The sequence below is a fragment of the Echiichthys vipera genome, assembly GCF_963691815.1.
Source record: "Echiichthys vipera genome assembly, chromosome: 13".
NCBI lineage: Eukaryota > Metazoa > Chordata > Actinopteri > Perciformes > Trachinidae > Echiichthys > Echiichthys vipera.
In genome coordinates, this window is record NC_139838.1 from 1,651,502 (window position 1) to 1,678,206 (window position 26,705).

Consider the following 26,705-nt stretch of genomic DNA (forward strand, 5'->3'; position numbering starts at 1 on the left):
TAGATACCCTGCAACACCACCACACTTTTTATGTTAAAGTCACTTTTGAGTTATCATGGGTTGACCTTGTTGACCATGGTCTCTCCCAGAGACTCCAGCACCTCCCGCTTGTACTCGTCAAAGTCTCCATCAATCTGGTTAATGGACCAGTCCTCAACCACCCACAGCTGGCACTGCGTCTCTGTGATGAGCCGGGCGTCGTGACTCACAATGATCACAGCTGGACCAAGAAGAAGGGAAAGTTAGTACTGTCATAAAGACCCAACCAGTACACTGATGCTTTTAAGATGTGGTGGACAGCTTATTCTATTGGTCAATCATCTGAATGTAGTCTTAGCTGTTCAGACTCCACTCAGGCATCTCTTACTGTCTGTAATGTCAATCTCTTTTCCAATGTAGATCAATACATTCTAGATTTCAGCCTATTTCAGATAGAGTATGCTTTACCAAAGGTCTTTTACACCTGAAAACGGTAGAATAAATGACACACCAAGTCAAAAATAGCCAAATCAAATTTGGTCTATTAGTGGAAACTATGTCTTAGTATTTCAACATTCTGACTTACTGGGAGTAGTTTTGATTATTCACTTGTTTCTAGCTTCCATAATGTGTGAGCTGATTAGCAAGTGTCTCCATTACAGCACACATTTTTACCCTCTTATCTACCTCTCACTATTCTTTAATTTGAAAGTTGGTACCTTTCTGTTAGATGGCTGCATTACCCTGCTAGCAGGCGCAGAGGCTGAAGCCACAGCACCACCTACTTCTGTCATCCAACTGTTAATAGGGACTTTAAGCAGTGACAGTTGAAGTGATGGCTACGGCCTTCGAGAAACATTACAATTCGTTCTTGACTTTGTATCCCAACTGTCTACAACGGCAAACGTTTCTTCAACTGTTGCTGCTTATAATCCCTAGTGTTAAAGCGACAGATAAGCTGGTATGCATGCATGGATGGATGATAGGCTAAAGGCTAACACCAGCTGTGCAGCTTCTCCGTTAGCTGGTGCTGCTGTATAAAAGGCATTAGGATGAAATTAATGACTATTGCTTGTATGTATGAAGCTGTGTTCATGTGGTGGGAGGGGCTACGGACAGTGAGGGAGCACTGCAGGAAGAGGGCTCACTCCACTTCAAATTCTGCTGCTTTTTGTCATTTTGCAGCTTCAACAAAAAGAAAACTGTGGTCCAGACTTCATGCCAATCCAAAGTCTGGCTACACCTGAGTCGTCTGAATGATACTTAGAAGTGAGTGTGTTGAATCAGTTTGGGAATTGAAGTAGAAATATAAATTAGTATAAATAGTAGGTACATATTTTTTTTTTCGTCAATGAAAATAAATAACCTTCATAGCCTCTGCCCACTTCCTTGCTTTATCCTATGATTTTCAGTTCATCAATTGTGAAATCATTCTCTGCTGGTGGACAAGTCATGTATTCATGTGTCACTCTTCTTACCTCCTTTATATTCATTGATGGCCTCTGATAAGGCATCGATTGACTCAATGTCCAAATTGTTGGTGGGTTCATCCTGTGAGAGAAAAAGAGGTTGGTCAGTCATTTTAGTAGTACATCAACAGTGTGGACAAAAGGCTCTTCGGCACTTACCAAGATCAGTACATCAGGCTGACGACAGGACAGTTCAGCAAACACTACTCTGGCCTTCTGACCACCTGTTAGACACAAATCCAGACAGCGTTAGAAAACCTTTCCTTCTTGCAGCAGACAGTAAATGTGTGGCAATTCATGTTCATACCGGACAGTTTCGAGATCTGAATGGTGTGGGCGTGGCTTTCCAGGCCAAAACGTCCCAGGCACTTCCTGCCGTCCTGGTAGGGAAGGTTGAAGTTCCTCATCAAGTACTCTGTGGCAGTCTCCTCCATGTTCAGCTGGTCAGCATACTGCTGGTTAAAGAAGCCCACTTTCTGTAGGCAGACGGAAGATCCAAGTTAAAGCGAAAATGTTCCACACAAGCTGAGTGATAGCTGTGTCACGTGTGTTCACACTGCACAAGTTTATGGTCGGTTCATTTCACAAAAAGCAGAGCACCACGAGCAAACCTGCTCATGTGAGGACGGTTGATCAGTGCTGGAGCGAGCTACTTTCTTGCTAGAGTTGGCCTTTTTTTTTTTTTTCAATAGAGTGAAGAGAGGGGGAAAGTAATAGGACTCTGCAGTAGTACTCTATACTCAGAAGGCTGCTTTCTAAAAATAATAACTTTATGTATGAATATTTAACATTTTACATACAATATGCATACACAAGTCTGAGAAACTGTTCGGGTTTGTTTTTAAGTGAGTATGAATCTAAAAGCTGTGAGTACAACTATATTTCTACGACTACGAAGTCTCCCCTGTGAACACGAATTCAGTTTGTGGGTACGGGTAGAAAAAATGTTGAAATGACATCACATAGGTCACAGGCAGGTCACAGGGGAAAGTAATCGAACCCTGAATTATGATGAATAGATTCATACTCGCATAAAAACAAACCTAACCAGAACAGTTTCTCAGACTCGTGTATGACAGCAGAATTTTGTGTACAACTTTTTTATTTACAAATACGAATGGTTAGAATCATGGAGGAGTCTTTTAATCATGGACACATCTTTTTGACAGCTGTCTTACTCCATAAGTACACTCCTGTGCCATATCACTGAAATGTCAGATTCAAAATTGTATCACTTAACAGTAATTGCATCACTTCTGAGTTGAACAGCCAGGTATTTGCTCTTGTGTAAAGTGAAAATAATGATATTAAAAATACAGGCCCCACAGTAGGAACGCAATGCAACAAAAGTCAGTACACCTTTCATAACTGAGATTCAAATCTTGGATTTTGTCAATACTTCGTATGTCCACCTTTATTTTTGATGACAGACTCAATCATGCTTGGCATGGAGGACACCAGTGTTGCACAAGTTTCGAAGAGATGATACATTTTCTTTGTTTGAGGGGTTGTGTTGCTCTACCTTTCTCTTTAAAATACCCCAAATGTGTTCTATTGGATTCCAGTCAGGTGACCTACTTGGCCAGGTCATAGCTTTCACTTTTTCCTCCTTTAGGAACTTTTGTGTGATTTTGGCAGTGTGCTTTGCATCGTTATCAAGCTGGAATATTCCTCTTCTGCCAAGCTTCTGGAGATTGGGAGTCATCTTGTCAGCCAGTATTTTGGTATATCCACATCCACGCATTCATGGTGTCATCTATAAATGTCATCTGACAATGGTTTTCTGAAGTGTTCCAGAGCCTGTAGACTAAATTCCTTGCAATTGTACGCTAAGAAACGTTGTTCTTAAACTGTTTGCTCACAAACCAGTGAACCTCGCCCCACCCATGCTTGTGAACGACTGAGCCTTTTACACCCAATCATGACACTCACCTGTTTCCAATGAACCTGTTCACCTGTGGAATGTTCCAAACAGGTGTTTTTGAGCATTCCTCAACTTTCTTTCGTTGTTCCTGCCCCAGCTTTTTTGGAACGTGTTGCAGGCATCAAATTTGCAGAAAAACAATAAAGTTTATCAATTTGAACATTAAATATATTGTCAGTAGTGTATTCAATTGAATATAGGTGGAAAATGATTTGCAATTCAGTGTAGTCAGTTTTTATTTAGGTTTTACACAACGTCCCAACTTCTTTGGAATTGGGGTTTGTAATGTATGAATTTTAAACCGCTCTATTCCTGAAATGCCTGATAACTTAAAACTTTAAAGAATAAATTAAAATAAAATAAACAGCCATGGACCAGGCTCAATTTGCTAGCAGAGTATGGACACATTTGTGAAAGGACTTCCAGGTACACCTACAGTAGATGATGAAACTACACCAAATGTCACAACTACCAAAACAAAGACAAGAAGAAATGACGAGGCATATCTCACCCTGCGTCTCACAAGTACTGCGGGTAATGAAGAGAGGGGTTTAGTTTAGTTTTTTAAAACTCTCTTGTAGCAGGATGGTGGCAAGTATGATGGCATTAGCCAACACAGCATGACTTAACTTTCACGGCCGCAGCCTAAATGTCTGAAAAGCGGTAAGCCAAAGTCAAAAGTCTATCTTTGTGAAACCAGGCCCCCCCACATAATCAGGGTCTCAGTGTTACAGGGTACAGAATGGATATTTTAAGTCAAACATTAACAGTAAGTTACTCACCAAGCGATGATTCTTCCTCATCTCACCTTTAGTCTAAAACAGAAACATCCAGTTACCTCAGTAGTACATATATCTGAGGTAAATTCGCATTTCTGTGCATCTACACACTTACAGGATTCAGTTTCCCAGTGAGCAGCAGCAGCAGGGTACTTTTCCCAACACCATTGGGTCCAACTATACAAACTTAAGGAAGGAAGAAAAAGAGTGAACTGTCTGTTTTTAATGAAAAAAAGATGCAGTCAGGACATGAGGATGTGAAAGGTCAGTAGCAGACTGAACAAAGCGTATCCATGGAGGAAAAAGTGGGAGGGACCCTCATCCACAATGGTGCAGCTTCTGCTTTTAATGTTTAGGTGTGTTTGCGTTGCAAAACATAAAGTACACAGGCTGTTTGTTGCATACGTGTAAAAATGCTCTTAACTAATCTAACATTATGATAGAAGCAGCATACTTACTCCTGGAGTCCATGTCGATTCCAAAGTCAACGTTTTTGAAGAGAGGCTTGTGACTGTCAAACGCAAAGTCAACACCTGTACAGGAGCAAGCATGGAGTCAAAATGTTGCACAATTTTTAAGCAGGTGTCCAAGTCTAAACATTTTCATTAACTATTATTGAACAAATTTGGAGTGTAAAGCTCAAGTTTTATCAAAATGGTACAATATTTGCTGATATTGGATTCAGTTCAGAGGCCTGCGATCAATATGAGACGATATCAACTGCCCATTTAACACAATCAGTCACATTTATATTGACTAGTGATGAAACAGTTCTCAGTATAATATTGGACCGCATGGTACGCCATCCCTGGTTCAATATGAACTTGAATTGGGGTATTTTCAGTTCAGCAATAAAATTTCATGTAACTTCATGTTTCCATGCTTCGCATATCTCTCTGAACTGGCTCTGCCGGAGCTTTTTTTTTTTCAGAGGAGCATTTCGCAGCATGAGTTCACATGCTGTGGATGGGGAAACTCCTCCCTGCCGAGTAAATATCCGATCACTGAGCAAGTTGGAGCAACTACAACACTGGAGTCTTCTTACAAATCTGTGGTGTGGGGACATTTTGGTATTTGGTGTTGTAGTGGGGAAGTTAATTACACAAGATCTGCAGCCAATTCCGTAGTAAGAGGTGCTAATCAGAACCCTCAATCCATGCTACACTGTGCCACTAACACATTTTTTTAGCACCAACATAATTCCCGACCTTGTTAAAACAACAAAGGCAAAAACGTGTACCAAAACAGAACCGTAACTGCACCCAAGAACTGAGGTACGTATTGAATCATGTCTAACTGTATTCCCTTCCCTAATATCATCTCACATAAAGACACTAAACATGATTTGACCATTTTTCACTGAGCTCTTCCAAACATTCTAATGAAAAAAACTTTTCTTTTTAATGAGAAATATAAATTTTGAATTTGATAATAAAGACACTTTAAAAAAATAATTATGTATCAATATTTTCACTTTGCATTGAGGATATTAAATCATTGAATCAATATATTCATCCAGATTAATGTATATTTACACCCCTAAAACATCCCTGGTCTAGTATTTTCAGCCCCATTTTCTCAGCTAGTAGCTGCATTTAATCAAAGAGAGCAAGAACGACTGTCAAGTATTTGTTTTATTTATTATCTAAAAAACCCCTAATTTCACTACGAATCCTAAAGAAATGTGTTGTTGAGGCTAAACAGTCCAGATAAGGTCCATTCAGAATGAGCTCAGTGGTAATGATTCTCACTGCAGTGTGTGACTGTGTGGCAGGTTTAGCTAGAGGCTCTTCTGTGAAGTCATGCTCACTCCTTGTTAAACACATAAGAAGTCCGCTGGTGCAGGGGACTAAAACTAGCCGAGTGTGATTTGGATATGGGAAAAAAAAACGGATGCGTCTTTGCAGAGAATAGAACAGCAGTGGATAGAATGAGCCCTATAGGCGATACTAGGATCTCTCTGCTTTGGAAGTTCTGATCCATCATAATCTAATATCGTCATAACACCCACCCGTAATTGAGACCCTGTTCCCACTTGTTAAAAACATTGTGTCCGGGTGATCCGATCACAGGTAGATTGCTCTCAGTCAGTGTGTCACCTGCAGCAGCCCTATCCACAAGAGTCTTCAGTGAGCACTTCCCCATTCTGTGTGTAAATCAACACATACATCGTTTCCATCGATAACCTACATATTTGAACGAAAGATCGTTTTTGTTAATGTGTGTGAATTTCAGTTGTTCCTCTTATCTCACATTAATAATTATCACAGAAATGTGTTTGAGTCATGAAAGAGCAATTTCATACCTCCCTTTCTCTCTCACAAACGGTGGTGTTTGTGTGTAACATGTTCAGAATTCCAGATGTATTTTATGAACATATAAATAACGATGTTAACCTGCTGTAATTTGTGCAGGAGAGCAGAAAGAAATCTACTTTTAAAAGTCTCGGTGTTCAGTACGTTGGCTGCTGTAGTTTACTTTCATGTTAAATGACTGCAGATGAAGCCCATTTCCTGATTTCACTGCTTCACAATAAAAGCATTTAAATAAAAAACAACAGGGGTCTTTTATTAAAATAAAAAAAATGTAAGTATGAAATTGCACTTTCATGAGCCAAACACATTTCTGTGATAATGATTTATGTGAGATAAGAGGAACAACTGAAATTCACACACAACATTGACAAAAACGATCTTTCATTCAAATATGTAGGTTATCAATATCCTAAACGATGTATGTGTTGATTTACACACAGAATGGGGAGGTGAAATCAGATCACAAGTGCTGACTGAAGACTCATGTGGATAGGGCTGCTGCAGGTGAGAACAAGACAGACTGAGAGCTGTCCACCTGTGATCGGATCACCCAGAACACATGTTACTTCTAAATGGAAACAGGGTCTGAGAGGCTCCAGACTAACTGGTATTTGTGATCTGGTGTGGCGTAGGGAGGCCATTGTTCTTACTGTGTAGTCCCAGTATGGGTGGTGAGAGAGGAGGGGGGTTGGGGAAGGTGAACTTGACGGTGTACTCTTTGGGCCTCTTCAGCAGCTCTGTAGCATCCTGGCTCTCCTCCTCCTGACTTCCCTTCTTCTTGCCTTTCTGCTGTTTTCTGGTCAGGGCCTCCTTTGTTTGCTTTTCCTGAGGGGAAACATTTAAAGAAACTGCGGTGAGTTACAAAAACAGCATTAGAATGGAGAGACATTGGTGTCAACTGGGAATAGAAAGGTGTGACACACACTATAGCTTAACTTTTAATACTTTATAGGCAAGTTTTAACAGCATCAGCTGTTGCTTCTATCATCCATGAAGCAACAAAACTTGTCCCTTTGACAGAGCTTTAACTGTTTTGTTATTTAAGCAACTTATTTCAAGATTTCAGGAGATTAGTTTTATCTTTAAAGTCTTGTTCTGCATGTTTTGGGGTGGCTTCCAGCTTTAGAGAGCCGGACCCAGGAGATCAGCCGTACTCACTGCCTGTTTGGTGGACTTGCCACCAGCCTTCAGGTCTTTGAGTTTCTTCTCCTGCTTGTCGTACTGTTTCTGCAGTTCTTTCTGCTTCTGCACATACATCTTCTTGAAGGTCACTTAAAGAAAAGCAAAATCAAACAAAAAAGTGTGTAAGTAATGTAAAGCAGGATTTCCCGTAACAGTTTTCAGCTGTGTGTGTCCTACTCTGTCTAACCATGATACTGACCCAGGAAAAACATACACATTTCAACACACACGTCCACATGTCCACGATGAAGCTGCAAATTTCAGGAGATTTTTTTCTACTTGGAGGAAATGAACCCTCAGCTATAAATCAAAACTGATATGCAAATGGTAGTAGTAAAGTATGTAAAGAAGATATTCTTAATGGGAATTAAATCTATATTAAGGCTCATGTTATCTTAAACACAATACATATCCTCTATCTGCAAGATCTAAATTGGTACTTACAGTAGTTCCCTCTGTAATAGTAGAGTTTCTGGTTGTCTAAGTGGATGATATCTGTACACACATCGTCAAGGAAACTCTGGTCGTGGGAAACTATGAGGAGAGTCTTCTTCCAGCCTTGAAGGTAGCTGTGAAACAGAGATCACAAGCACACAGCTTGATATAATACTAGAAATCATTTCAAAATATTCATAAAAAGGCTAAGGACATAAATAAGTGTACTTGTCTTCTTAAATAAGTTTTGCTTTTTCAACAGCAATGAAAGCTGATTAACATTGTGTGGATTATTGTTTCTAATAAAAGGGTAAAGTTGTGAATTGCAATTGCCATGCCAAGGTTATTCTGAGCTTCACTGATGGAATGGAATAAGAGTATAGCCACTCTCAACACTGTCAGGAAAGCTTGGTGCAGCAAACTGATTCTACTGACCAATAAGAAACCTTTATTGTCCGTAGTTACTTGTCACTATTGTAAACGTTGTACTGTCCCTGTACGGGTCCTGTAGGAACAAAGACTTGACTTTTCCAGTTATCAGCCTGAACAGTCGCATTAGGACAGGATAATGTGCTCCGGAGATTCACTTAAATGGCCTGTGACGTCCTGTGTTCTTTAAACCCCCAACATGCAGGTGGGACAGGGTCATGTTTAACACTCTGTTTCATTTTCACAAAAAATATATCTATAATTTTGAGGGAAAAAATATTAGAATTTGCATTATTTCGCAATAAAATATATTATGTCTGGGGTAGGCCTATTTGGTGTGGTAATCTAACCCGGGTGGGTGTGAGTGTGTGTGTGTTTGCGTTTGAGTGTGTGCAAGGGGGATAGAGTGTTGAAGGCAATACACTCGCAATTTACCATGAATAAGTTTACTATTTAAACAATTCAAAGTGGTGCATAAAATTTGACACACGTTTACTCAAACAGGTTTCAAAGATAAATAGATTCATTAATAAATTAATTAGAGATGGATATTATCAGAAAGAGCGAGCCTCTCTCTTCCCGTGTACTGTAACAACAAGCAACGAACAAAACTCCACTGACACATTTACTCAAACAAAACTATAAAGACTGATCAGGTAGGTAACGTTATGTTTAACATTCATGAAAAACTAAACATGGAGGCGTTCACCAGGACAGATAACGTTAGGCATTCTCTGATGATGATCCTCTGTCTTTTCCGGATATAGTGGTGTGCATCCGCTAAAACGGTCCGTGTGGAACAATGATCCCTGCGCTGAACAGGCCGCATAACACACAAGATAGGTGTTAAACGAATCAACTAGGCAGAGATTTTATCTCTATGATTTTTTTTTGTAACTCGAGTAATTGTTTCTGCCTTACTTTCAGCCCTATCAGACACTGTCATCACCGTGTGTCATCATCTTTCCAATAACTGAAGCCAAGCAGCATCTTGTGTACTCTGTTTATATATGAACAAAGACACATCTGTTTCTCCAAGGCGAAACAAACATATATCTCTGTTCATATATAAAAAAACTATCTATCCTGAGTGCGACTTCATTCTCACTTTGAGAGCCCCATGATTTCAACAGTCAAAGTTCAATCAGTGGTTAACTTCCCTCATCCACAGACAAACATCAGCAACATTCCATCCTATTCTCAATGCTAATTCAACTACCATTATTAAATCCTCAGTGACATGGCAGGGAAACATATTAGATTAAAAAGCTCCTTTGTACTTGTTGAGCCAGATGACAGCGTTCAGGTCCAGGTGGTTGGTGGGCTCATCCAGCATCAGTAGAGTGGGTTCCATGAACAGAGCTCTGGGCACAGAAGTTAAGAGTGAGTGAAAACAGGTCGATGTTGGACCAGTTCCATCCATAAGGTTTGTAATGGTGTACCTGGCGAGGGAGACTCTCATTCTCCACCCTCCAGAGAACCTCTTGGTGGGTCTGTTCTGCATCTCCGAGGTAAACGACAGACCAGCCAGGATCCTTCTGGCCTTGGCCTCAGCTGCTGCAGCTCCAATTGCCCTCAGCTCTTCATAGACCTGTCAGGGAGGAGAAATAGACATGTCAGCAAACACCAGCAGTCAGACAAGCTAAGAGTCTATCCACATTATTTAAACATCTTTGTTTGGAGGTCAAAATGACGGTGAGTGCACCTGAAACGTCATTAATAAATCCAACCACATCCAAATCCAATGACCACTGTCAAACAAAGAAAACTGGCTGCACCCTCCTACAACTGCGCTGGCTGCACCTGATTGGACAAATGCGTTCATTCAGGGCTGTCTGCTCCCAAATGTTAAAATGAAACATTGGTTTAGAAACATTCAATTATATTACCAAAATAGTTCACCAAACGTGTTTCTGAAAACATTTGTGGTGTAAAAAATAGGCTGCAAACCTGACACCATTTTAAATAGGCAACCGTTACTTTTAAAGATTTACGAGAGGCGGAGAGATTGCAAGTAAGCCTGGTTTGCAAGTAAGCCAGACCTCAATTTTATGCAAATGAGGAGTGGGCAACGTGACCCTTGTTTCTCAAAACTCCCACAATACCTTGCACAGCTGGTTACATAGACAGTAAATGGGAAGTAGTCTGTAGAGCCCTGAAGCCCCACCCCTGCTGCTGCCCAAAGCAGTTCCTCATGGTTTATTCATAAGTTTATTAATATTGAATATGTGGCATATCCAAATTGTACTAAATTCAACCCTGCGCGTTGTAATTCTTCTAAATTCTTCTTCTAAATTCTTCTGTAGGGTCCCCAGCAATACACCCGCCAAGAAGATTGGTGTTAGAGGTATGTGACGGACACACAGAAAGAAAGACAGGAAGAGATTCCTTGCTTTGTTGTCAGATTGACGAAACAGAGTCAACTGTAAAGTACAGCTTGCATACTCATCACTATGTTAATTGGGTTGTTGTGGATTCACCATGTTCTGTTGCTGCTCATGGGGGAATTGTTGGGTCTCTATAAAGATAATGTTTAAGTCATAGAGTGTGGTCTAGACTTACTCTATATGTGAAGTGTCTTGAGGTAACTTTTGTCATGATTTGGCACTATAAATAAAAAGTAATAGTTGCAAGTGGCCCTAACTACACCAAGGGTACTGGTCTTTTTTTACTCATTCACTCACTCACCTTGTCCAACCTCTCTGCCACACTGTCCTCTCCCTTCTCTAGAAGAGCCTGGAGTTGTCTCTCCTCTTCCAGAAGCTTCAGGCGGCGGGTGTCTGCCTTCAGCACCGCCTGCACCGCCGGCGTGTCATCAGCTACCACCTCTAACATGAAAACAAGCACATGACAGAGTCAGTGGGTAACAACATGGACAGAGAAATGATGCTGAGCACTTTAGCTGTGTTCCCACTATGGTCGAATACCCGGAATGAGGCGGGTATATCTAGCCGAAACGCCCCTAATTTGCATGCGAGTCTCTCGAGGCAACGAGGGTCGTTTTTTTGGCCCTGCGAGAGAGCAGGTCCAAAAAAACCCAGAGGGAAGCCCGACTGCTGATTGGATGTAGCTCTCAGCAGGATGTGACGTGTGGTCGTACAGACGCCACAACACGGCCAGGAACAGCAGACAGTAGTGTACAGACGCAAGAACGAACGCACGCAAGCCTGTCTGTCTGTCAACACACTTTTACAGTGCCTTGAATCTTTAAGGTGGAGTTTTTTCTTTAATGTTACTTGTACATAAGAGGTTTTGAATCATACGGGCTACCTTAAATCAAACTCTGTAGCTTCCACTTTGAGGAAGAACTCGCCGCTGTATCACTGATCAGCTGATCGCCGGTGAGAGAAATCCAATCAGAGTGATGCGTCACCTCCAGTACCTTTTTTTGTAATGTAAACACGGTGAGCGAACGGCCATTTGAGAGGACGTGCCCTGAAACTTTCCGAGCGGCCACATTTGACCCTGATGGAAACGCACCTATTGACACCTCACTTACCCTGTTCACACAGCAGCACATCTATGTTGGGGGGAATACTGAGAGCTCTGTTGGCGATGTGTTTCAGTAATGTGGTCTTGCCTTTGCTGAAAGATGAGACAAAGAAAAGAGTCTAGGGAAACATCAAGAAAGATAATGGCTACTATTATAAGCCATAGTAACCTGACAGGGGGACAAGCAATCAGCCAAACAGTGGCAGTGGCAGGACTAACACCGTTCAAAACTGTTTACCTCCATAGAGAGCATGTCTTTGCCCAACATGCTAGTTTGTTTTTACTTTGCTCCACTAAAAAGGAAACTTTGCTGATCCTCTGTATCAGCTCTGTATTATTCCAACCAGGAATGCAGGTGGAAAAATCTTTGTCGCACCACCTGACGGACCCCACCGGTTAGTGAGTGGGGAGCTCCAGACACACTGGCATCAGAAAGGGACACACCATTCATCTGCACTAGGGGTCGACACATTATCAGAGGCCGATATTTGGTATTTGGCTGATCATCTGCGTTTTATTGTATTGTATTTTTCAAAGGTTTGCTACTACGAGGCAGCTGCATGTGTTCTTAGAGAAAATCAAATCCTCCTCCCCGATGGAAAGAAACTGGTTCAAGTGCAGGCAATTTCAGACGAGTGAGAGGCATCTGGCTGCAGGCGCCACTCTAAGGCAGCACCAATCTTAGACAGGAAATGCAAATAATAAATACAAAATAAAATCATACTGACACTTCCATTGAAGTGTTGTGCCAACACATTATGTAGGAAGCACACATTGACCCAGCTCAGAGTTAAATATGCATAAACTTTGGCCAGCTGATTCGCCTGTTGTCAGATGATTGAATGGGCGTTATCAGTTGTCATTAGCGCCCTACTCTACGTACCTGCTAGTTGCCTCAGACACCCATTACCATCTATTGTAATGTAAACTGGATCAGCCATCAACATAGCTGTAAACAGCTTAACCACAGCCCTGAGTGATGATGTATAGGATATATTAAAACATCAAAAATTCCATGGTAAGGGGAAGTTTGGCATGGTGGTCGAGTCAGATACACACAGGACTTTTATACGGGAGACCTAAGGTCTCGTCACATGTGAGATGACAGCTTTTCAAGTTAAAGGTTGACTATGTAGAATGAGCAGAACACCACCATCTAGTGTCTCAAGATCGTAGTCGCAACAACAAAAAATAATTCCAGCAGTCGGGTTGCCAGGTTTGTTGCAGAGTGTGTCAGTGATCAGCCTGCTCCATGTCAGTGATGAATAATTCAGGGGAACCACTCATTTGGACTCGTCAGTTAATTTGACAACAGTATTTAATGTTAGCCAGTCTTCAACTGAAGTCTTTCTTTGAGTGCTGTGGAATCCATTAGCTAGCTCTCAACTCAAAAGGATTCTTGTTTCTCTAGCAACAACAGACAACTCTGGCAACCAGCAACGCCCAACGCTATTGGCTGCTACAATGGAAACACAACGTGACAGTCATTGCCAAACCTGTCAAAAAAAAAACGTAAAATATTAATTCAGACTAAATATATTCTTTTTACGGAAAAGCAATACTTTCATTCTGTACCCCTCAAAAGGCTCTGTGGGTGTATTTTTATTTTTTAAGTACAGCTTTTAACAAAATTCTACATATTCAACCCCTTAACTCACTTTCTATGGTTCTTTGGTATTTTAATCCTAAACACATTTACACAAGTTTATTACCTAATCCTAACCAAGTAACGTCTGTTTTGTTTGAATTCCCAACACAAGTTCCAGACTATTAAAAGTGACACCAAGGGTGACCGTTATCATGTCAATAGATAAGAGCCTTCTGAAGCTGCTGGTAGATGCAGCAGGAATCATCTAACCCAAAGCTATGAGGCTGATAACAGCTGATTACGGCCACATAATGGAGTTATGACGTCCGAAGCGGGTGCTATGGACGAGGTTCAGGTCTTATTTTGACAGAATGCATAAAGTGTGTTGAAAAAAATACTGATAGAATATAATTATGTTGCTGCACTGACATAGCAACAATATGTGCTTCATAGAGGAACATGAAATCCATACTGTATATGTAGTGTATGACTTAATGGAGTAGTCTGTCAGGTGTGTGCACGTGTATCTCCAGAAATTCCCACAGCACATTACAGCTTGGGCAGCCGCCTTAACTAACGTCTTCCAAAAACAATTCTATATTTTAAAAAATTATGAGCGATACTCGCCGTGTTAGACTGTGTCCTAACAGCACGCGAGCATCAGACTGTCGTGTCACATCGCCGCTGTCTGTCCATACTTATTCATAGGATGTATGGAACAAGCTGTAAAATATGTCCCTGAAAAACAGGTACATGTCCCGAGCACCAGTGGACATCTAATGTGTTTAACAAAGAGTGATCGCTGTCACTTCGAAGTGGGTCAGTCCAGCATCACTGTGAAGCTGTAAGCAGTGTTAAAGTGTGCTTTTGTTAACAATGGCTGTGTGTCCTGATTGTGAGCTGTATGTAATTTATTTCATGATCGAGTGACAGTTATTTTGAAAAGCTTATATTCATTTATTACAATATTTATTATTATTATGTAATATTTAGTGTAAAATAAATAATTATTCAATGTAGTACAGTCTGTAGTAGTAGTAGCAGTAGTCTGTAGTCTATCTACACCCCTCTACCTTAACTAACTATTTTCTGCGGGAAACCCTGATCCGTGTTGGTTCGGATTACATTGTACAATCATTCGAAACTGTGTTTAAACATACTGAAATTAAGCAGCGATGTTCGGGTCTTTCAATCTTGCCCTGAAAAGTATCGACGGATACAAACAAAGTCTACAACTACATGCGAGTTTGCTGTTCGAAATCAGAATCAGAAATACTTTGGAAATTATTTTTTTGCTACGAAACTCCAGATATACAAACAGCAAATATTATACAGCCGAAAACATATTATAAAAACTTTAAATATATACAAGAACAAAAATACCAGACAAATGTTTTTCAGTATCAAAACTGGCACCTCGTATCATCCAAGTATATGTCAATTTCATGACTGCAAAGTAACATGTTTCATCTGAGTCCCATCATCATACAAGCAGTCTCTGTGCCAGTATTCAGAGCCAGTCATTGAAAAAAATGAATAGATATTTACCCGTTTGGTCCAACCAATCCATATCGTCTTCCTGCCACAATCAGAAGGTCCGCATTGACGAAAAGCTCCTTGCCGTGAGCAGATATGCTGAACCTCTCCAGCTAAAGGGCACAAAACAGATCTTCACTAACACAATACAGACGATTTCTGCAGTACATGCAACATCACTAGTTGCAAACTAGTTTTCATTGTTAAATCATCTTGAAGGCCTTATCACAACATTCTAAGAAAGGATGAAGTTCACATTTCAAGAGAACAGAATTTCAGGCGCTGTCAGTAAAGTTCATTGAGAAGGTTTGGTAAGAACAGAACCTTTATATCAGAGGCGTTCTCCAACATAGCCTGTCTGGAAGACATCTCAGCCTGGGAAATTGAGAAATCTCCCTCCAAGGCATTTTGGGCACGAACACTGGCCACTTGACGCTCATACTCCATCTGTAACCACACACACACACCAACACAACACAAAGTAACCCTCGTCACATCATCAGGGTTATTTTTACAGACCAAACACAGCTCCTCCAGATCCTCACTAGCCATACCAGTGAGTCTCAAAGTGTTTCTTTCCATTTTATATGGATTTATAGTGACTTTTTTTTAACCAAATTAAACTAGAATTACAGCCTTGTCGTTGTATGCCTTGGTAAAACAGTCGACTTGCTGTTTATATCCAAACTGTCCAGAACTCAGTAATATATGTAGTGGAATCTACACAAAAACAGAAGGATTTTCTCGTGAAACGATGCTTCACACACATCTTCAGAATCAGTGTGACCAGTTCAGTATTGGACCAAATGTCTCCTTCTGTTCCTGAGTTAGAAACCACTATGATGTCTCAGTGAAGTTGTAAAACAGGCTGCTGCATTCTCAGTTTTTTGTCTTTTATCTTATTTTACTCCCTCAGTTTTTAGCCTCTACTCTTTTTTATCTTATTTTACAGCTTTAGCCCCTCTGTTTTCCAGTGTTTCCTCCTGGGGGCCGACCACACCGTGAGTTGTCTCTGGTTCACCGATGCGGGTGCTGTCCTGTGGACGGCCCTGGTCCGGGTGGCCTAAGACCTATGGTGTGGAGCCTCCTGTCTGCCTGGGACCATGATTCCTCTCGGTGTGCGCGGCCCCCAAAGGTAGATTCTTCCTCACCTCAGATCTTGGTGCCGAGCCATGTCTTCTCAGCAACAGCTAGTGTATGTGTTTGGGTGTGTGTATGGTCGTGTGTGCGTGAGTGTGTATGTCTTTGTGTATCTTTGTGTGTATATTTGTAGGGGTTGGAGGTTTTGGATTTTCATGGTGTTTTTGTTCACGTTTTGTTTTGCTTTTATTTTCTGTAAGGCACTTTGTGCTACTGAAAAGTATAAAAAGTGTCAAAAAAATAACGTTTATTTGATCTAAAAGGCAAACTTCTTAGGTCGGCCATTGTTTTATTATAAAAGTAAAGAAATCACATTTAAGCACTTTATTGAAATCCAAGTAAATTCAAGCATTTCAGGATACTTCATTTAGTTTGTTAATTTTTAGTTTAATATTTATCTGCTAATCCGCACAGCATCATAGGCTTTTTCCTGAGACTAAGAGCTTGCAACTGCTTAGTCTGGGAACCACTACTGAGCAGTTCTCCTCATTACTTTGACATTTCATATAAATATGAGGTGTATATAATTAATGCATCATAAGAGAAAATATAATGATTACCAATTTCTTTTTCTTCTTCTTCTCCTTTTTGCTAAGGTTAGCGAATGGATCGTCATCCTGCTGCTTGGCCTGTTCTGCGATGACATCCTCAGCGCTCTGATGGTTACAGCCAGGAGAGAAAAGTCAGCACACTGATATAAAGCAGAAAAGGAAGAGAGACAACTATGCAGAAGACAAACATACCTTCATCATGTCGCCTCCGTCACTATCCTCCTCCTCGTCATCTTCATCCTCGCTGCGGGGTTGTTCAGCAGCCTTTCCTTGCTACATGGACAAAGTGAAATCACATCAGAGTTACCTGGACAATGCTGAAAATGAGAGAAATGAATAAAACAGAACTAACATCAGTGATTATTACTTGCCTTGTGTTTCTCTTTCTTCCCCTTCTTTGGCTTCTCATCATCATTTTCTGGTGACTAAAAAAAAACAGATTTTGATGATTTATGCATGCAATCAAAAAGGATATCTAGAGCAAGATTCCCACATTTTAAGGGAATGGAAGGGACTGAAGCAAACAGATTGATTAGCAGCCTTTAATTGTCCAAATACATTAACTAACCTAATGAGCTACACTAACTTTAACACTGTGACATGCGTTACACTCTCTTGTCTTGTTTACCATGCTTTGTGGGTGTAACTTTTTTTGCTGTGTTACTGGTCACCATTCATATGCTCTTCTTTGGGTTTTAATGGCGTTTGGCAAACCAGCTTTTAAGTGCATTACGTGGAGAGTAGATTGGCTCTATTAGTCCAGTTAGCCTTAAATTAGGGCTGGGCGATATTAGATGGTGAAGGATCAGAACGTGTTGAAGATCTGCCAAAGCAGAGAGATCGTTGTATCGTCTATAGGGCACATTCTATCCACTGCTGTTCCATGCTCTGCACAGAGGCGTCAGCTTTTTTCCCCCTCAACCAAATCACACTATCGGCTAGTTTGCCTCATGCACCACCCTAAAGAGACGCCGATCAACCAATCATAGAGATCTACAGGCAGTGACAAGGATTTCTCATCCCCATCATGTTTGACTCAGACAGTAGAGGGAAGTCATGGCTGAAAATGAAAACGAAACTAACGTGCCCTAACAGCAGGTGAGCGTCGGACTATAGCATTGCATCGATGCCGTCTGTCCAATTTATGGAACAGGCTGTAAAATATGCCCCTAAAAAACAGGTATATGTCCCGTGAACCAGCAGACTCCTAATGTGTTTAACAAGAAAGCAGTGCTGTCACTTCACAGAGGTCGCCTTCTGCCCAAAGCTGCCCCCCACACACACACACACACACACACACACACAGTCACACAAGGTTCACATGCCTGATGGTAACAACGAACCTTTTCAACCACCTAAAGAGACAGTATCCTAAACAGTCTGCTGAGAGTGAGACCAGTCACACCGCACCCAGCAGAGGCAACAGGTGCTTTGCTTTTGTTAGCTTTTTGTAACCAGTGTATTTGACACATAAATTGGTACTATTGCACAAACTGCTTCAAATCTGTTCAGAGAGGTTCTCATCTCATCTTCAACCGCTTCTCTGGGGTTGGGTCGCAAATGCTTTCTTATATATTTTCTCTTTTAGGGTTATATTTTTACATAGAGAAATACTTCGGTTGCACTGTTCAGTAACTTGCAAAATAATTAAAAATCAATGTAGAAACACATCTTAGAGAGACACACAGAGACAGATGCAATATTCAGACATGAGATCAGTGAACGCACTTATGCGGTATTTATTTGTGGTAATCATAAGCCTAGAGTAACAGCACTGTACCTTTTTTGCTGGTTTATCTTCTTCATCCAAATCAGCATCCTCATCACTCTGGCCCTGGCTGAGAGCGGCAAAGAGGTTTCCACCCTGAAGGACACATGTGATGCTTTACACTACTAACATGTGAAGAGCCAGGACAGTGTGCTAATGTAGAATAATGACAAACCTTAGGCTTCTTGTATCCTTTACTGGGGGCGATGACTGTGAAAAGGAAAGGCAAGACCATTGAAGAATGATGTACAACTGGGAGAATGAGAACGATCTTATTGCATGGATCAGTCTTGAACCCTCTCATACCTGGCTCATCTTCCTCATCACTTGCTTGCACCGAGAGCTTTTTCAGCTTATGCATGACGTCCTCATCATCATCATCCCCATCTCCACCTTTACCTTTCCGTCGGTCTTTCTTCTTTTTCTGAGGCTGAAAAGAACAGTTTCAAATTGAAATGGCGCAAGCAGACAGAACCTGACAAAGTCTTGAAGTTTGAGGAGAAGGCATTTTAGAAGTAGCAATAAACAGAGCCTCAATGCAATACCTGATAATGGAGTCATTGGCAGGTGACCTGTTAAAATTAAAAGCGGCTACCTGAATGATTTCTACACCGCTCTTCGCTAACGACAAAGAGAGTGTCAGAGATGAGTGCATCTGTGTAACATTATTTTGCCAATCTGGGTGTCAGAACTAGGGGCTGCACAATTATGGCCAAAATGATAATCACAATTATTTTGATCAGTATTGAGATCACAAATAATTATCACGATCATTTGTTGATCTTAACCAAAACAAATTTGATTATAATGCTTTCAGATCCGTATGGTGCTACATTCCTTCTAATGTACAATTATGTGCATTAAAATAAAATAGGTCCTCTTATTCACCAAAATTCAGTGCATCTTCATCTGTGCCTACAAAACTTTATGGCGGTCTTTGTATATGACCTGTTCTTCTTTTGTGTCACTTGCCTTGAATCAAAATCCTTCCTCACAGTGGATGACGTCCCGGTTCTGGGGACAAGCCCCTCGGCCTCGTCCTCTGCTACGTTAGACATTTTTATGTTTTCTTAAACCGGGAACTGCAACTTGTTGTGGAGCTTTCCCCACATTAGCTGCTCAGTGGCTATCAATCGGAAACTAGGCTGTGCGGTGGTGCAGGGAACAACTCGGATTGGCTGCTGGAGGCATGTGATCAGACAGTGGTTTTGAGGAGCGTCAGAAGCTTTGAAGAAAAACTGGATATGGAGCATTCTATGACCAGAATGATGCATGTTAAATATCACTTAATTTGAAGTTTCCACAAATTTGATCGTGGGAAGCCAAAATCTTGACTGTAATTGAAATTTGATTATTTGTGGAGCTCTGACTCTCTGACTCTTACTCTGCTCTGGTGTGTTCAAATACATTCACAGCCACACACTAACTTTGTGGCACAGTGGTTAGAGCAGTCTAACTTGACTATTAAATCATTAGATCAGACTTGGGAACAGTTCTTTTGCTGTCGGAGCACAATGCAAAATACGCTACAGAAACTTGTCCTATGCCGTTGTGAAAGGTGCTTCGCCGGCAGAGCAGCGTTTCAGCACCAGGCAACAGCAAACCAAAGCAGTGAGAAGTCAAAAGTGATAACATTTAATGCTCAAATAATATAACATATTTTAATATAGCCAATGATGAGCTACACTTTAGAATAAAATTCCTACAGACTTGCCATCAATGGCACAAAACTAGACCTCTCACATGCTGCTGAAAAAGTTATGTTAGCCATCAAATTGTAGTTGTTTAACAGTGTCCCATCATTGATCCTGTTAATTAAAGTCATATTTTGCTTATTTACATCCAGCTGTGTGTAATTGCATTTGGGCAGTGTGTGGAGATAAATGGTGCATGGCTTGGCATGGGCGGGGTGCATGGAGGTTGGCACATCTGCAGAATGAAGCGTTTGACCTCCGCTGCTACGCTCTGCAGGAATTTTTGCCATTAAAAGGAGTCAAACACTGCCCCTATGACCTGACACACAGCTGGTTTAGGAAAGCATCCCTTTAAAAGACCTACTTTCACAGTGAAGATTACCTGTTTTCCTTGTGCCACCTCATCAACCAGCTCAGGTTTGGCATCTGTGGTGAGTTCCTCAAAGAACTAAAGAAAAACAGTCACAACAAAGCTACTGAGACATATTGTGCCACAGAGACAAAACAGCAGCTATGAAGCCTTTTAATATTTAGAAACTAAACAAAGGAGTACTCACACTCTTCTTCCCCTTTTTATCTTTCTTCCCCTTTTTCACTGTTTTTTCTGTTGGGAGAGAACTGATTCTTTATTTGCTGTCAGCCATTATTGAGACAGAGATTGCTGTCAGGTTTGTATTCCACAATCTACGCTTCAAATTAAACAATGTGCTGACTTTGATTGGATTGTTTTAATTTGGGATAAACGTGCAGCCCTTTAACAGTGTCTCAGTAGGGGACAAAAAAAGTCACAATAACCAATACAGTTATTTTTTAAGAAGCCTTGTGAGAACATCCTGATCTCACAAGCTCCCTTGTATTTTACTTACAGATCAGTCTGGTAACGTGTGGCGATGAAAATTTGGAGCCATTTGCCAAGTGAACGTCCAATCAGCATTGGTATGGCGGCGGGTTTAAGTGTGGTGCAACGCATGCAAATCCACTCTGATCTAGACACACTTTCAGACAGCGGTAGCCCTAATTCTATTAGAAATTGAAATTGTGTTTTTTATACATAAATTCAGTTACACAAACGGCAGATATCCTTTACAGACATGTTTAGCCTAAACGCTGTTTGTCATACGCTTCGTTGATCTGATTGGTTGATTTGGCCCGATAGACAGATGGTTTATCCATCATCAACTAGTATTTTTGCCTCTTCCCAAAAGATCTCCAGAGAGTTCCCAGATGGATCTGCTGAGACAATGAGAATCATACTAATCAATCCATCTGGCCAAGTCAGGTTATAATTTAAAGGTCTCTGGCATATAATGTCTTCTCACCTTCTTCCTTTCCACCTAGTGTATGGGACTACTTTAAACATGATTCACTGATATGGATGAATATGAAAATATGAAGCCCTTGCTGATCATCAGCGTCTGTGTAAGAAACTCCCCGTTCATGTGTGTTGTAGTGGAGCAGAGCAGAGATGGATGTGGAGGCAGATATATGTTTGTCAAACATTATTTTATCCACCATTTCAATCATTTCTGTTTGGATGTGAATCCGAAATGTGAAGAAAATTAAAAACCAATGTTTAATGTTGAATCATCTGGGGTGTTTTTATTGGGGGGGGGGGGGGGTGTATGCACCCATGACTGCATCACTGATGAATGAGAGACTAACGCAGCTCAATTGTGCTTTGTTAAAGTCACTGTGGAACAGGACGCCGTTCGATTATTCAGTTCAGTTATAAGTTACCATTTCAAATGAGGTGTGACGTTCCATAATACTGTTTATTGTTAGTGTTGGGATAGTAGTGTTTGTTGGCCAAATGAGCCCGGTGTATATGTCCTGTTACAATAAACTTCTTTCACAAATATAGCAATTAAATATGATCTCGTTCATCGATAACGTTCTCCGACAAACATCCTTTTGGCAAAACCTAGATCGTGAACGCAAACGTTCCATCTGACATTGGTTTAGACTGAATGCATGTCGAGCGCTGGCTCGTCACACTGTGGCCATTCTCATGCTATTGTCACAGAATTTAAGGCCCTATCTAGCATCTACAGCTGTAGCTAACCTAAAATGTTGGGATTGTATTCAAATGATCGCCTCTAGATTAAAGTGTCTTCCATCCGAATGTATCGGAAGAAAGTAAAACATCATGAAAGACGTAAAGTCGCGTGTGACCAGACATAATTCATCGCCAGTGAGCAGGTTAAAGAGAACATTGAAGAGTTTCGGTGGAGTTTTGCATTAGTGACTGATTAACATTAGCTGTAATGCGACCTAGCCTGGTGGCTAACTTCTCACTGAACGTTAACGTCATCTCACCAGCTGCTGCTGGGGCCACTTCGTCGCCCACCCACTCGGCTTCTTCTTTCGTTTTCTTGGGCATTTTCTTACTTTAAATTGAACCTTTGAAAAAGAACGTCGGTAAAACTCGGTCTTTTTTCTACCCGGTAAGGTTTAACAGCAACACATGTCATGCGGCCCAACGACACATGCCGGGTCATCAACAAACTTCTTCTTCTACGGAATTTTCTTCTTCTTCTCTAATTTATGGCGGCTCGCAAACCAACGTTTAAGCTGCATACCGCCGCCTACTGTACCGGAGTGTGTACCAACAGGCTTTATGTACACTACTTCAGGTTACATTCTTAGAATAAAAACAATGTTATCTCTCGGAGTGATAATAGACATTAAATTAAATTGGAAGTCCCATATAACTTGTATCAAAACCAAGATTCCCCAGTAAACTGCAATATTATATGAGGTAAAATATTTCTTAAATGTAAAGTCTTCATATATTCTGTATTGTTCCCCTGTGCTCACATACATTACTTATTGTGTGGAAGTATGGGGAAATACATACAAAACAATTACCAAGTCAATCGTTATGCTTCAAAAGAGAGCCATAAGAATGGTAAAGAAAACCAAAAAATCCCTCCTTTTATTGAATCTTGAATCTAGTCCAATTCAAAACATTACAAATCATGTACAAAGCAAAAACCACAAATCACCAGAAAATATCCAATAACTGTTTACAATAAAATAATACCAACATGATTCAAGAAAAAATGTGTGTTAAAAAAATGTTTAGTGAGGACCTATGCAAAAAAATCATTGTCTGTCAGTTAAAGGAGTAAATCTATGGAACAGCTGTACTGAGGAATCAAAGACATGTAGTACACTGAGTTTAAAAATAATATACTGAAACAATATGAAAATGGTTGAGCAGAAAGTAAGTAACAAAAAAAAGGATAAGCTGTGTTTGTCTGACTGTAATTGTGCAAATTCGCTTGCATACATGGTCGTTTTGTAAGATGTTTTTATTTTTATTTACAAATAGTCTTACTCTTATATGTTATTTTAAAAATAATATGTGTGTATATACTGTATATGTTTATGTGTATGTATGTATGTATGTATAGATGTATAAAAGTGTATATGCATGTGTATGTGTATAGGTATATATATGTATGTTTATATTTTCTTATTGTTATTTCCATACATGATTTGTTTAAAAAGGGTAGGCATTATAAGCGAGAGCTTCAGCCTACACCTGTTTCAGGTTGATATGATGTGATATCTCATCTCTCTCATCTTCATCCGCTTATCCCGGGTCGGGTCGCGGGGGCAGCAGCTTTAGCAGGGGACCCCACATTAACCAGCTCTAACTGGGGGATCCCGAGGCGTTCCCAGGCCAGTGTGGAGATATAATGTCTCCACCTAGTCCTGGGTCTTCCCCGAGGCCTCCCAGCTGGACGTGCCTGGAACACCTCCCTAGGGAGGCGCCCAGGGGGCATCCTTACTAGATGCCCGAACCACCTCAACTCCAAGTTCCTCACGGATGGTTGAACTTCTCACCCTATCTCTAAGGGAGACCTCAGCCACCCTCCTGAGAAAACCCATTTCTGCTGCTTGTACCCGCGACCTCGTTCTTTCGGTCATGACCCAGCTTTCATGACCAAAGGTGAGGGTAGGAACGAAGATTGACCGGTAGATCGAGAGCTTTGCCTTCCGGCTCAGCTCTCTTTTCGTCACAACGGTGCGGTAGAGCAGATTTAGAGGTGCTGATCCTCATCCCAGCCGTTTCACACTCGGCTGCGAACCGATCCAGTGAGTGCTGAAGGTCACTGACCGACGATGCCATCAGGACCACATCATCTGCGAAAAGCAGAGACAAGATCCTCAGCCCACCGAACTGCAACCCCTCCCCACCACGACTACGCCTCGATATCCTGTCCATGAAAATCACAAACAGGATGGGTGACAAAGCGCACCCCTGGCGGAGGCCAACCCCCACCGGAAACGAATCAGACTTACAGCCGAGGATCCGGACACAGCTCTCGCTTTGGGTGTACAGAGATTGGATGGCCCACAGAAGTGACCCCCTCACCCCATACTCCCGCAGCGGCTCCCACAGTATCTCCCGAGGAACCCGGTCATATTCCTTCTCCAGATCCACAAAACACATGTAGACTGGATGAGCATACTCCCAGGCCCCCCTCCAGGATCCTTGCGAGATTGAAGAGCTGGTCCGTTGTTCCACGTCCAGGACGGAATCCACATTGTTCCTCTTCAATCTGAGGTTCGACTATAGGACGAACCCTCCTTTCCAGCACCTTGGAGTAGACTTTACCAGGGAGGCTGAGTAGTGGGATACCCCTGTAATTGGCACACACCCTCTGGTCCCCCTTTTTAAAAAGAGGAACCACCACCCGATCTGCCACTCCCTTGGCACTGTCCCAGACTTACACGCAATGTTGATGAGGCGTGTCAACCAAGACAGACCCTCCAAACCCAAAGCTTTTAGCATTTCTGGACGAATCTCATCAACCCCTGGGGCTTTGCCACTGTGGAGTTGTTTGACTACCTCAGTGACTTCCGCCAGGGATATTGACAATGATTCCCCCATCAGCCTCCAGCTCTGCCACTACAAAAGAGGCCGTGTTAGTCGGATTAAGGAGTCCCTCAAAGTGCTCCTTCCACCGTCCAATTACCTCATCGGCTGAGGTCACTAGCGTTCCCCGTTTCCCCCTCCTGAGATGTCGAATGGTTTTCCAGAAGCACCTTGGTGCCGCCCAAAAGTCCTTCTCCATGGCTTCTCCGAACTCCTCCTACACCCGCTGCTTTGCCTCTGACACAGCAGAGGCTGCAGCCCTTCTGGCCTGTCAGTACCTTGCAACTGCCTCCGGAGTCTTCTGGGATAGCATATCCCAGAAGGCCTCCTTCAGTCGGACAGCTTCCCTGACCACCGGTGTCCACCACAGTGTTCGAGGGTTACCGCCCCTTGAGGCACCTAAGACCTTGAGGCCACAGCTCACCGCTGCAGCTTCAGCAATGGAAGCTTTGAACATTGCCCACTCCGGTTAAATGCCCCCAACCTCCACAGGGATGCCAGAAAAGCTCCGCCGGAGGTGTGAGTTGAAGATCTCTCGGACAGGGGCCTCCTCCAGACGTTCCCAGTTCACCCGCACTACTCGTTTGGGTTTACCTGGTCTGTCCAGAATCTTCCCCCATCCTCTGATCCAACTCATCACCAGATCAGTTGACAGCTCTGCCCCTCTCTTCACCCGAGTGTCCAAAACATACGGCCTCAGATCAGATGATACGATCACAAAATCGATCATCGACCTTTGGCCTAGGGTGCTCTGGTACCACGTACACTTATGAGCATCCTTATGTTCGAACATGGTGTTAGTTATAGATAATCCGTGACTAGCACAGAAGTCTAATAACTGACGACCACTCGGATTTAGATCAGGGAGGCCGTTCCTCCCAATCACGCCTCTCCAGGTGTCTCCATCATTGCCCACATGGGCATTGAAGTCTCCCAGCAGAACTATGGAGTCCCCTACCGGAGCCCCATGCAGGACTCCATTCAGGGTCTCCAAGAAGGCTGAATACTCTGAACTGCTGTTCGGTGCATATGAGTTTTCCCCCCTATCACCCGCGGCGCTCAGCCGGGGGTTTGTGAGTATCCCCACACCCTCCCGGCGCCTCACACCCTGGGCAACTCCAGAGAATAATAGTGTCCAACCCCTATCCAGGAATACGGTTCCAGAACCGAGACTGTGGAGAGGTAAGCTGGTAGCACTCCTTCCCCGACAGAGAGGTGACATTCCACGTCCCTAGAGCCAGCTTCTGCTGCCCGTGTCTGGTCCATCGAGGCCCCTCACCTTCACTGCCACCCGTGCAGCAGCGCACCCGACCCAAGTGGTTCCTCCTGCGAGTGGTGGGCCCACAGGATGATGTGATATGTGATTTGTTAATATGTTTTTGTTGTTGAAAGTCAGAAATAAACTTCAAACATATTCATTATTATTACTTTCTTTACATATGGCCGCATTAAACTCAGGTATTGAAACTCCTGCTCCTACACGACTGCTCCCTGGATCCTCACATCCATCAGTAAACACTTGCATATAAGACAAAC

General features: G+C 42.0%; 1 protein-coding gene across 2 annotated transcripts; it reads right to left on the reverse strand.

Annotated features, from left to right (window-relative positions):
• Nucleotides 1-47: 47 nt before the first annotated feature.
• Nucleotides 48-22,775, reverse strand: abcf1 (ATP-binding cassette, sub-family F (GCN20), member 1). Of its 2 annotated transcripts, XM_083925868.1 has the most exons (25): nucleotides 22,598-22,775; nucleotides 20,839-20,885; nucleotides 20,664-20,729; nucleotides 18,894-19,017; nucleotides 18,763-18,797; nucleotides 18,600-18,683; nucleotides 17,191-17,244; nucleotides 17,012-17,092; nucleotides 16,829-16,924; nucleotides 15,453-15,575; nucleotides 15,141-15,241; nucleotides 12,012-12,097; nucleotides 11,201-11,340; nucleotides 9,955-10,103; nucleotides 9,793-9,876; nucleotides 8,093-8,217; nucleotides 7,625-7,737; nucleotides 7,117-7,291; nucleotides 4,610-4,684; nucleotides 4,267-4,337; nucleotides 4,155-4,187; nucleotides 1,756-1,924; nucleotides 1,608-1,672; nucleotides 1,458-1,530; nucleotides 48-220 (listed from the first exon to the last, which is right to left on the reverse strand). In XM_083925868.1, the coding sequence occupies exons 1-25, from the start codon at nucleotides 22,659-22,661 to the stop codon at nucleotides 54-56; spliced, it is 2,400 nt and encodes a 799-aa protein (XP_083781994.1). In that variant the 5' UTR covers nucleotides 22,662-22,775; the 3' UTR covers nucleotides 48-53. The 2 variants fall into 2 exon arrangements, with proteins under 2 accessions (XP_083781994.1, XP_083781995.1); XM_083925869.1 differs by lacking the exons at nucleotides 20,839-20,885; nucleotides 22,598-22,775 and having other exon boundaries at nucleotides 17,191-17,246; nucleotides 18,601-18,683.
• Nucleotides 22,776-26,705: the final 3,930 nt, after the last annotated feature.